Raw genomic sequence first — 12326 nt, forward strand, 5'->3', positions numbered from 1 at the left:
GCCACAAACTGCTAAAAAAGAAGGAAGTCAAACGCACGGAGCGCAGTGGAGAGCCGAATAATTTTCCACATCCTTCCAGCAGACTGTTTGTCATAGAATCAGGTGTCTCCTGACACGGCCTAGAAAGCTGCCAACGTCGGAATGAACAGAAATAATTGCAAATTATCTGCTAGTCAGACTGCTGTTTTAATACTGCTGTTCAGTTTCTCTTCAGAAGCCTCCAGGACAGAAGGACTTGGCCTTAAGGCAAAAGGCTGTTTCAAATCTTATGCAAAATTGGGTTGATGCCTGCATAGAGGCTTTATAAACAGATGCCTTGTAGGACAGAAAACTTCAAATGTAAAATAATAATTCTTCCCCCATGTATGAGCTAAGGTCATATAAAATAACAGTTTATATGGAAAACTTAAACCATTACATGGTAAAGGTCCTGTTTAGAAACTTAGTTCAGAAATAAATTACTGCCTATACTAAGTCATCTGGTCTCACTCCGGCTCTTGGGCATTGCTTTTTTCATTCAGTTTACACGTCCAAGGAGGAGGCACTTCAGTAACTTTTAAAAGGTACCTGGTTTTGTGGGCAGATGCGTCATTGTGGCAAGAAGACAGTGATGTACAAAGGCTTAATATTTAGAAGCCCTGTTTCAAGTGAGGTAACAGATCAATAATGAGGCTGATGTTTTGATGGAATGTAAGTTAGGATGATATAATAAAGACGGCCTGCCTTTGCAACAATTATTTTTGTTAACTGACATAACAGAATTTCACAAGGTCGGGTGGTGTGCTTTTTTTTCCAAAAATCTTTGTGAAGTGGCTTGCTGGTACGAGCTGCTTCTGTGCTGAATGTCATCAATTACAAAAGCTGCTCAGTCTCCATGACAGTAAACAAGACTTTGTTTAATGCACTCCCAGAGCCTGTGAAATCTTCCTTGAACTAGAAGGTCAGCCAGTCTCTGGCAGGTGGTGAACTGAGCGAACAAGTTAGTTCAAGGTGGTGACAGAGACCTGCTTGTTGTGAAAGTAAAGCTGCCTTTCTACTCTTTGACATTGGGGGGGGGCTTTTTTATCATAAGCATTCAGAAATTATATGTGCTTTTCAGTTATAAGTAGTTGGTAGCTATTAATGGAGCTATTCTCATCACATGCCAGTAGATGTGGAAAGTAATGGATTCCACTGTGGAGGTAGGATCTTAATTATACTTACTTTTTCCAAGGTCAGAGAGGAAGTGTATAAGGCTTCTCCTCACATAGAGTTGATTGAGGCTTGTCCTTTGTGTGGAGCGGCTGCCTGTACAGAGGGGAAGCTTAAGCTAGCACAGGTTGTGTAGAATGGCTCATGCTAGTCCAGTTAATTTAAATCAGAAAGATTCTTCACAGCAGAGCTTAAACAGCTTGTAAATATGTGCACCATATGGAGATATGGAATCATTGTATTTTGTGACTTTCTTTGAACTAGAATGTATGACTGCTGTACCTTGTTGCTCTGTAAAATCAGAACATAGCCCAAACAGTTATGATCACATTGAGAATTTGTTGTGCTGTCTGATTTTGATATAACATAGCAGTAAAAGAACTTAAAAACAATACAGATATCACACTGACAGGGGATTTTGGAGGTAGTTTGATTTCCGGTACTTGTAAGTCATCAAGAAATATGAAAACTCACATTTCCTATTATGGAAGCACTGAAAAGTAACTTGTCAATTTTCTGTGATCTTTGACTTCACAGATAACCACCTTGTAATTCTTAATGATGATGGACACAAATATAATAAATTCCCTTGATTTTAAAGGGGGATGTAAAATTCTGTCCTGAAGTGGCCATCCTGTTTTACTGCATCGATGTTTCTTGGTTGCTTCATAATTTCATGTCAGAAAACTTCACATAGATGATGCAGGAAATTTTTTATTTATTCATCTGTTTAACAGGGCTCAGACCATCATGAAGGCTCGCTTAAAAGGAGCCCAAACAGGTCGTAACCTCCTGAAGAAAAAATCTGATGCTTTGACACTTCGATTCAGGCAGATCCTTAAGAAAATTATTGAGGTAGGTAAATTAGATTTTCCCTCTGTTTGGCTCACTGTTTCATCAGTTGTGTGTTCCCATTCTGCTAACTTCATTAGGTAGGCTGGAATGTAGGACAACTTTGTGGATAACCTGTTTTTTGTAAGTGAGGCTACTGAGGACAGATAAGCAGAACAAAGATTTCTGGTTGCAATGATACAGGAAAAAAAAGCTTAAAAGCAATACCAATGCATAACTTACTCTCAAACCACAACCTGTAATTCCCAGGGGACTAGCAAAAAAGTATTTCACTAACCCAGCTTACAACTCACAGCAACAGCAAAGGACTTATACGTCTTAATAATAATAAAATTCTATTAAATGGAGTTAAATCACAATAAAGCCACAGTAAAGTGGCTCAGTAGGAAAACTGCTTATTTTACTGAATGAGACAGCTGAAGTTGTTTTTCAACATACAGATGCGTGCGGCTTCGTGAAGCTGTGCTCTCTCCCCCACTATTTACACGTCTGAAGCCACTGTAGCTAAAAAACCATGTTACTGAGAAGCAAGAGCCTTTGTGCATTAGACAGTCTATAGGAATTGCGATAGAGTGCCAAGGGCCTGTCTGCAGGACGGCAACAAAGCACTGCTGCTAACCATGGGTATCGCAGCAGCTGCAGCCAGAACTGTCCAACTGAACCCCATCTGGTATGGCAGAACAGAACAAGCCATATTAGGCTCTGCTAAGGATCTTAGATTTGTCTTTCATGTGGCAAAGGAAGAAGCAGAACTCAAGTGATTCTTCACAAAGGAACAAGTTCCATCTGGACAGAACTTCTGCTTTCTAGTGTACCTAGTCATACAGGAAACATTGTTCCCTGCATGCACACTGCAGCATCCTCTCAAGCCAGATAAAGCAATAAAAATGGGGCCACAGAACATGTTAAATCCACTCCTAAAGTATCTGGCAGCATCAGAGGCAAATTCCCTGTAACCTGGAAGAAGAGATGGGGCACTTCGGACACAGAAGAAAGCAGAGTCTAGGACTGGTTGGAAGGAGGTGAAGAATATTAACTCTTGTAATACTTCTCACTCTTAAATTTCTCATTCTTCATGCTGTTATTTATTTATCCTAGAAAAGGAGAAATTATGCACCTTACATTTGCTGCCTCTCTTGTTTTTTAAACAGACTAAGATGCTGATGGGTGAGGTGATGAGAGAAGCTGCCTTTTCACTTGCTGAGGCCAAGTTTACAGCAGGAGATTTCAGGTGAGGATTGCTGATCTTGTGCAAGGCCTACCCATGCGAAAGAGCGATCAACAAAATTCTTTATTTCTCTTTTGGAAAAAAGAAGTAAAATTCTTAAATGCATTTAAAAAAAAAAAGAGGCAGTGGACAAGGTAGGACAGAGTGAACTGAATTCCATTAGGTAAAGGGGAGACATCACTGCAGGAAAGAGATAATTTGCACAGTAAAAATGTGTATTCCATTGGAGGCTAAACAAAGTAGAAAGATTAAAAGGGGTTTACTTTACTTACAGATCCTTGATTTAAGAAGGTGTTGCTTTATGCAGCTTGGAATCTAAAATGTAGGGAAACAAGAATTTGTAGCAGAGTTTTGGGCTATTTATTAATTTGATCTTGTGAATTTGAGGGCCGGATGTAAGAGATGTTATTTTCTCCCAGTAAATCATACAGTAATTTTACTAATTGCTCTAACCTCCTATCTCATTGACCTCCTGTCTCACTAGGGCTAGTAAGAGCTGTATCTGAGAGGGGAAACAAGTATTTTTTTCCTCCAGTAGGGTATTTTTTAAATTGTATTTTAATAAATTACAGTTCTAACTAGGGTGTTTGTGTAATTCATTCAAGCGGGCATAGATCTTACGGAATAGTCAGGGAAGCGTTAACGATTCAGCTGATGGTACTGCCATTAGTGGGGAAGAACTAAGTGATCAGACACAGTAGTAATCTGTGTGCTGCTGGAGAAAAAAAGTCTTTTTGCCCTTTGATATGGATATGGTGCTGTTTCCTGTCCTGACCAGTTGCGGTGTTTAGCTAGAAACAAACAATAGTCAGATTCCGCCCTGTAAGCAAATTGCTTCAATAAAAATGGGCTACAGTGACCTGTTCCCCGAATACCTTAAGACACTTTAGAATTCTTCAGGATGAATTGCTCTACAAGCTCAAATTTGTTAATATGACAGAGATAGTGGGTAAACAAAATCATAAATGTTTAAAAAGAACAAATACATACATACTCAAATGAATGAAATATTGTGGCCTTAGTCTACATTAAAGCCTTGAAATTGAGAAAAGTATCTCACAGGTTGATTAGACTCAATGTTATTAAAATATTTTAAATTTGCCAGCTAACTGGCTGGTTTTTAGCTATGCATTGTATACTTGGTCTAAGACATTTCTAAAGTTACATTTCACAGATACTGCATCTTTTACATTTCCGAGCATTGCTGCAAACCAATTTCTTTCAAAGATGCTGTGTTAGCCTCAAAGTCTGTGCTATGAATTGCATAGGGAACTGAGGTAAAGACAGTTTTCAAATCTTTACATATATTTGATAACTACCTTGTCTTGTATATGATGACTTAGCAAACTTCATCAGCTTTCCTGACTAATGTGTACGTTTTCTTCCTTACAGTACTACTGTGATCCAAAATGTGAACAAAGCTCAAGTCAAGATCAGAGCTAAAAAAGACAACGTAGCAGGTGACTTCTGTAGCCTACAAGTATTTCAACTCTTAAGGGAACTGTGGGAGGAGACTCTGAAATATGCAGGAATGTATCCAAACACTGTCTCCTGTGTAGAAACACTTTTAATTTGGTGGTGTTTTTTTTTTTACATACAGAATACAATTTTTTATATTTATTTACCTCTCATAAAATTGAGTGTGCGTAAACTGCAGTCCAATTTCTAGATCTTCAGACAAAGCATAAGTTCCATACACCTTTACTGAAAAATAGATCAGGAGATTAAGTATCAAAAATTAAATAAGTTTCAGGAAGTTAAATATCAATAGTTGTCTATGAAAAAGCTAAATCAGGACTGAATGCTTAAAACGTTCCTTAAGCACAGGGAATACAAACAGAAACATAATAAAACTGAATATTGAATAAACCAGAATACCTCCCTGAATTCCCTTAATTTTTCATGTGTCTAGATCTCTGTGATCTCAATACAATCCTGAAGTTCCGTATTAAGCTGTCCGAACTAGCATGACTTAATGATTCCAAGCTATATAGGAAGATTTTGGAAGCAAAGCTTCTGAGTTTATGTAATGTATGAAAAGCAAATGGGGTAGAAAGGAGTCGTACTTCATAAATTCATAACCTTGTATGTCTCTTACACACATTCCTGTTCACTTTTGGCAGGTGTAACCTTGCCAGTTTTTGAGCATTACCAGGAAGGAGGAGACAGTAAGTACAAGTATTTTCTGTCTTACATGTACTTACAGCTATTCTACTGTAAAACAAAAATACTTATGATATCATGTCTTGCTGATAAGTCAGTTTATCATAGGCACAGGTGTACTTAGTTCCTCTACGACGGTTTGTCCTGTTCCTGTGACATGGAGGGATTATTAGGGACTCTGGTGGATTTTAGTTTCCTACATCAGTGCGTTTTTCAAATGAGAAGGCTTGTCTTCAATTACCAAGTTTTGAGACTGGTAGGTCTTACTGTGGATATCCACAGCAATAATCTGTAGCAATATAAACCACTAGAAAGACAGTTTGTTAATGGGCAAAGGCTTTAGCTTGTAACTTGCTGACCTGCCTGCATCCCTGTAGTTTGTAAAGTACTAATTTTTATCTAGTAAGAAAAATACTAGCAATATCAACAAAGATTATTTTTTTCAGGCTATGAGCTTACTGGCTTGGCCAGAGGTGGAGAACAGCTGGCTAAGCTGAAGAGGAACTACGCCAAAGCTGTGGAGCTGCTTGTGGAACTGGCCTCCCTACAGGTTCGTGAGAGGGGAAAAATAGGAGATCATTGGTTTCTCACTTCTGAAGTGAAAGTAACATAGTTGCAGCAATTGTATCTTACTACTTTTAGCTGTGCTATAGTGTTTTAGGCCCGCTGCTGTACAAAGTTGCAAACTTTTTCCAGCCGTAAGTTATATTACCACTTCAAAGAAGTCCTTATTCCTTAATGCTAAGAAGAAACTTTCTTTGGAGAGTTGCTATTTGTAACTGCTAATCTGTAGTGTTCAGCATCCTAGTGACATTAGCAGAAAAGAATCCGCTTCCATGAAGAATGTGGTCTGTAAAGCTACATTACAGACTTGGCTTTGGCTTTCACATGCCCTTTGGTTTTTTGTATAGAACTGATGGAAACGCTGAATTTGTCTTACTACGTATTAATTGTTTAATCCCATTTTATCAGACATCCTTCGTTACTTTGGATGAAGCCATTAAAATAACAAACAGACGTGTGAATGCAATTGAACATGGTGAGTATTTTCCCATTTGGGGCGCGTAATGTTCTTCTGTCTCCACGCGAGATCAGGAGCAGGATCATAGAAGCAACTCTTCTTTTAACTGCTTTCTTGTTAGCAGGATTTCTAACTAGTTCAAGAACTCTTCCGAAAGCATTACAATCAAGCGTGTTGCAAGTAAGAACAAAAAATAAAAGTGCAGTGGAATGGACTGGAGTACACAGAGATAAACGAAATACAAACATGAGAAAGTAATCAGGAGGTTGCATTGAGAAACTATAGAACAAATTTTGCAGATACATTCTAGAACCTCTGCTAGTGTCTTCAACTTACTTGGTCAAGTCTGTTGACTACAAACAGAACACAGGTTGTTTCAATGTGTTAAGATAGCATAGTAGCTTTTAAAACTGTAATGGCGGTATCCCATGGAGAGAGCTGGTGACTTTTTTTGTTGGTTTTGGATGGGATTAGAGTAGGCATCCAGAGACAACTCTTGGCAGCCTCTTCAGATTTGTCCTAATGTCAATACTCACTGAATTCCTTAAACTTCACGTTCTTGTTTGTGAACTTGTTTCTTGCAGTTTTTTAAATGTCACAGTATTGCTGTGATTCCTTTTGTTGCAGTATCCAGCGTGCTTTAATTATTTCAAGTTCCTTACAGAGTTGCTGATAGCCCAGATTTAATCATCTCTGCATGTAGGGAATAATTTATTTCAGTACATGATTCTAAACCATCCTTTTTAATAGTTTTTCATAGACTTGTTCCTTTCAACATGCAGGCCTTATCTGCAGCTTATCACTCTGCAAATTTTACTAGAAAAGGTTTCCTCTGCAGCTTTCCAAATAACTTTGGTAGTGCTGATAACAGCTTTCTCCTTTCAAAAAGTGATTCTGACACATAGCTTGCCCAGTTGGGTGTTAAAGCTTTGTTTAATGTCTTATCTCTTCCCTTGTGGTGGTGTTATATTTGAGTATTTGTTTTCATGGTGGCTTTTTCAAACGAGGATTATAATTCCCTGGGTAAAAATGTTATCTTGAACAGAAGTTTCTGAAAGAATGTGATGGAAAAATATAGCTTTAATTCACATCTTGGCCCACCTCTTGCAGGACTTTTAAAACTGCTTCCATGGGGAAAAAGGACATTACAATCAGGGCTCAGTGCTTACTGATGCCATCACATCTTTCAAAAGAATGTGCTACAGGAGATTGTTTTCAGAGTCCTAGTTTAGGCCTGAACTTAGTGAAGAAAACAATTTTGTGTACTTGTCCATAATGAAATAGTATTATCTTCCCTGTAAGACATGTAAATTCTCCGTGGCCAAAAGAATTAGAAGCCTGACTTTAAACAAACATCTGCACACTGCGTTGCTAACTTCTGGTAAATCTAACAGCAGTCCAACAACTTTCTTATTTATATTTTTTTAGTGATTATTCCCAGGATTGAACGTACTCTTTCTTACATCATCACAGAACTGGATGAACGAGAACGAGAGGAATTCTACAGGTAAACATCTAAAGACTTGACTGGTCTCCTTCTCAAATAGACCATTCCTCAGAAGAGACTTAGAAGAACTATTTACCAAATCTGTCAGAAAAACACTGTTAAACATGACCTGGTTCTTAATGCACACTGAGCTTTCAGAGCTGGGCACTTGGAGATACGCAGTTGGCTTAAAGTTAGAAATTAATCCGTACCATGAGGTTGTACCTAGCTGTCATTACCATTCTTCCAGAGGGAGTGATGTGGTAAGAGGACACCGAGGTGTTCTGCTTGAAGGACACCTTTGCCATAGAGGTCAGTGTTCTGGGCTACCTGAGGCAAAAACGTCAAATGTGAAATGAATTAAAGGAGAATTAACTTCTTTAAAAGACAGGCAGAGTAGTATAATGCCGTGTTTAATGTCAAGCATGTAATTTACAGTTTGGATAAAGAAATAAGTTCCTCTGCAGAGATGAAGTTTTTCAATGACAGCAGGTAGCAATAAAAGCCAGTTACAGGATTTTCATTTTCTGGGGATCTTCTCCAGGCAGCTTTATTATACCCAAGTTGTATGGCAACTTTGCTGCTAGCTGATTTTATAAAACCGTATTTGCTTGATGGAGAAACCACACTTCTCTTCACAGATTAAAGAAGATCCAGGAAAAGAAAAAAGTATTGAAAGAAAAATCTGAGAAAGAACGGGAGCTGCGGAGGGCTGCTGGTGGGGAGCAGGAACCAGCCAATCTCTTAGCCGAAGAAAAGGATGAAGACCTTCTCTTCGAGTAACCCAGCACAGTTGTTGTATACGGAGCAATGGGACCCACAATGCAGAATGTCCAATTACGATATAATTCAGGACAGGTTGCATCAATGATACTTATGTGGCTTCTTGGTGTATAAATCTTGAGTTGGATGGATTGTGGATTTCTCCTGGGGCATTAGAAATCTGGGAACTTCACTGCAGCACAGGAGGAAAAGATGAGAGATGAGTCAGGCACTTTACTATCATCTTGCATGTTCAGGCCGTTTCTTCACTTAATAGTGAAGACTGTCCATAGCTGTGGTTTTTGCAGGACGGCTCTGAATTTCCCTAATCAGATTCCTCTTTACTTGCTGCCTTCCCTAGTGCAAGCAGAGGAAAGTGTTATTTAGGGAGGGAGGTGCACGTAATGTGGTTTACTGCTGAACTATTTATGTTGCTTAAAGAAGGCATCGGCACAGCTGAAGTCAAGTGTCAGCAAAGGCAACTCTAGTTTTCTAACCTGTTGATGAAATCCACAGTCTTCTGTGATTTTTGTTGCACGATTGTTACCATTGGCCTAAAACATCTACGGTTTTAATTAGAGGTTCTGCCAACTTGTGTACTGTCTGTGCTAGAAACAAGTAAAAATTTTAAATGTTAAATATCTGGTGTCTGGCTCAAGTCACTGAAAGATGGTGGTCTTAAAAGCTTGTCATGTTCATTTCAGTATAAAACCTCCACACTTCATCTCCTACCCCCAACTTAGAACCCACACTGGGTACATCTCTTTTCAGCCCATGCCCACATTCACTTGACCATTACTGCTTTAGGTAAGTAACTGCGGAGAAGGGGCTCCCTCCTGCCACAAACACAAATATTCAGCTACATATTGCTCCAAATCTTCACTGCAACAGTAGGCTGTCAAGCAAAGCAGGGCTGAATGCACAGCAGTCCATCCTCGCTGTGGTTCTTCACATCCTAGGCTCTTTATGGGAGCCTGGCAGAGCGGCTCATAAGCAGGCTGTCACGGAACGCTGCTCAGTTGGAAGGGCTGTTTTCCTAAAGACGTGCGTTTGCAATCGGCAAACTGAACATATGCCATAGCAGTAATGCTGGTAGAGTGTCTCTAGTACCACCATTCTCATGTAATACTACTCATCTCTTCACGGTAAGCGACTTGTTTTAAACATGATCCAGAACTTAACTGCAGATGCAGGGTAAGTGCAAGGAAATCGATTCCTATCAACACCCTGAAGAAGTCATTTTATAATCGTATGATGCACAAGGCTGCTTCTCTTCTGAAGCTAAAGGTAGCACAGCTAATAGTAAGTCCATACTCTGGTGTAAGGTACAGATCCAGCTTGAGAGAAACTGCAGATTTGCTGACGCGTTGTTACCTCGCCCACTGGATGCGTGGTGTCAGAAGGAACAGGGAATGTTCTCCAGGACACATTCAGCAAAACGGCAGAAAGAAGACTCCCAAGATCCACTACAACAAGTAAAATCGTACAGTGATTTATTTTAAATCTAGAAATATTTTACATTTTTACATTAGTGTGCAGTTCATGATGTCTCAAAATACAGAGTGCAGATATATGTATAAAATACAATGTGGGGCTAACCACAGGTCTCAGTAAAGTTACCTTAGTTATTTAAGGCATTAAACCCCCCATCTTGTATTTTAAAAGGTCACATATAATTACATTCAAAAATTCTTTTATGCAATGTGGCTAACATTTAATTAAATCTGGACTGGTAAAAATGCAGATACTCTCATTTCAGTCTGATCCAGCTCACTACAAAGCTTGTGATAAGGTTGAAGAGTTTCACCGGCAAAGTCTGCATATTCTCTTCTTATCTCAAGGGAATTAAACGCGCATTAGTCATCAAAGAAGGCAGAATAAATTTCTTACACAGGTAGTTCGAGGTCCAAGCTGGCAGCAGATGAGCAGCCAGGAACATTTCTCAGTGCTGCTCAAGAAAAGCTAACACAGGTTATAAACTATCATAGCACCAATTTACGTGGATGTCAGCGAGCACACTGTGTGCCCTGGGAATTAAGAGAGTAAAGCTGAACTTCAAGCAACATTCTGTAAGTCTACATTCAAAAGCTTATTTATGTAAAAACGGCTTCTGTACACCGTTTCAGAAAAAACGGGGAGCCAGTCATTAGTCAAATACACTGACGGCACGGTTTGCTGTGACTGACACTGCCAATGAACACTGAATACCTAGGGGGTCCAGCAACCATCCCGAGCTGATTGTAACTGCAAGAATTTGGACAGTACCTACATAGTGGAGCAAGGTTACCCTAAGTGAACTTGTTTTACTGCTTTCCACCCTCTTGTCCAGCTATGAAATAGTCAATACCAAAAAACATAATACATCTACAATCACCTTGCTTGAAAAAGGGTAGAATTGATACAACGTTGTCAACTATGAAACACTGACAATTCAATACACCTGAACATTGTAGCTGTCATGGATTAAACCGAGAACATGCTTGCAATGTGAGGCAAAAAGCCATTATTTTGAATATCCAGCCCCTGGGCCAACAGCTAGCACATTATTTCTAACACTGAATTGAGCTCAAGAAGATACTGAAGTTTGCAACCTCTTTTCTTTCTGAACGGTCATTACTTACCCCATTAATTGCTTAACAGTTTCTCAACCCTAAATACTAATTAAACCAGCAAGTAATTGTGCTCTCTAAGAAGACAGGAACGCACTCTATACTTCCATTTTTCAGTTAAAAAAGGTACTGAATGTTAGTTCAGTAACCTGGATAGTTATCTGACAATTTCCTTCTATCTGCTGTACACTTTGAGGTCTCTATTTAACTATGGGAGTGAATTTGTTCCATTAACATGCAAAGAAAGAATATATGCAAGACAGAATGCAAAAAATCAACTTTTTCATCCTTCAACATTAGACAGGAGTGAACTACACATTGATGTAACTCCAGTGTATTACCTATAGGAACAAAAAACCACTATGGCTAAAGTTAAGAGGTATTCACGGTCAAGGTTCTCTGTGCTACCCAAAAGCCAAGACACCACTATTCAGTTAGCTGCAGCGACAGAAGGGCCCTACGCAGGGCGTTAGTAGGTGCACAGCCTTGGTAGTTAAACCTTCACAGCTCAGAATCACTTAAGGATGCAGAGATGTTCCGATGTGCTCTGCAGAACACACTAGGGTACAGAGAGACCTTGCCTTTTCTTCACTTGCTTCAAGTTTTTTTGTTTAACTGTTAAAAATATTCCCCTTTCTTGTGACTTCTCAGTCAGTTACCAGTGTTTTACACATACTTTCACCGCAGGACTGAGCAAATGCAGGACAATATGTTGGCTGGTGAATTACAATACTCATTTATAACACAGTACTACAATCAGCTATTTTAATTCCAGTTAGTTATCCAGTAGACCAACAGCCACCAGATGAACCATCCGCAGAGATTAAAATAAAAACCCCACTACCTTCCAATGTTCAGTACATCCGTCTATTTCAGTCAGCATTCTGTTATAAAACATGAGAACTTAAGCTAAATCTAAGCAGCATGTCTTATAACTACATATTTTTCACAAAAATATAACCTCTGCCTTTCTTAATATCTCTACAGATCTGTGGAAAACAGTGGCTCCAATCA

General features: G+C 39.1%; 1 protein-coding gene across 1 annotated transcript; it reads left to right on the top strand.

Moving 5' to 3' along the window:
• The first annotated feature begins 1932 nt into the window (after positions 1–1932).
• ATP6V1D (ATPase, H+ transporting, lysosomal 34kDa, V1 subunit D) lies at positions 1933–8980 on the top strand. Its single transcript, XM_009874936.1, has 8 exons — positions 1933–2046; positions 3195–3274; positions 4664–4731; positions 5395–5439; positions 5881–5984; positions 6407–6473; positions 7884–7962; positions 8583–8980. The coding sequence occupies exons 1-8, from the start codon at positions 1942–1944 to the stop codon at positions 8722–8724; spliced, it is 690 nt and encodes a 229-aa protein (XP_009873238.1). The 5' UTR covers positions 1933–1941; the 3' UTR covers positions 8725–8980.
• Positions 8981–12326: the final 3346 nt, after the last annotated feature.

Source organism: Apaloderma vittatum, unplaced genomic scaffold (assembly GCF_000703405.1).
Source record: "Apaloderma vittatum isolate BGI_N311 unplaced genomic scaffold, ASM70340v1 scaffold19310, whole genome shotgun sequence".
Lineage (NCBI taxonomy): Eukaryota > Metazoa > Chordata > Aves > Trogoniformes > Trogonidae > Apaloderma > Apaloderma vittatum.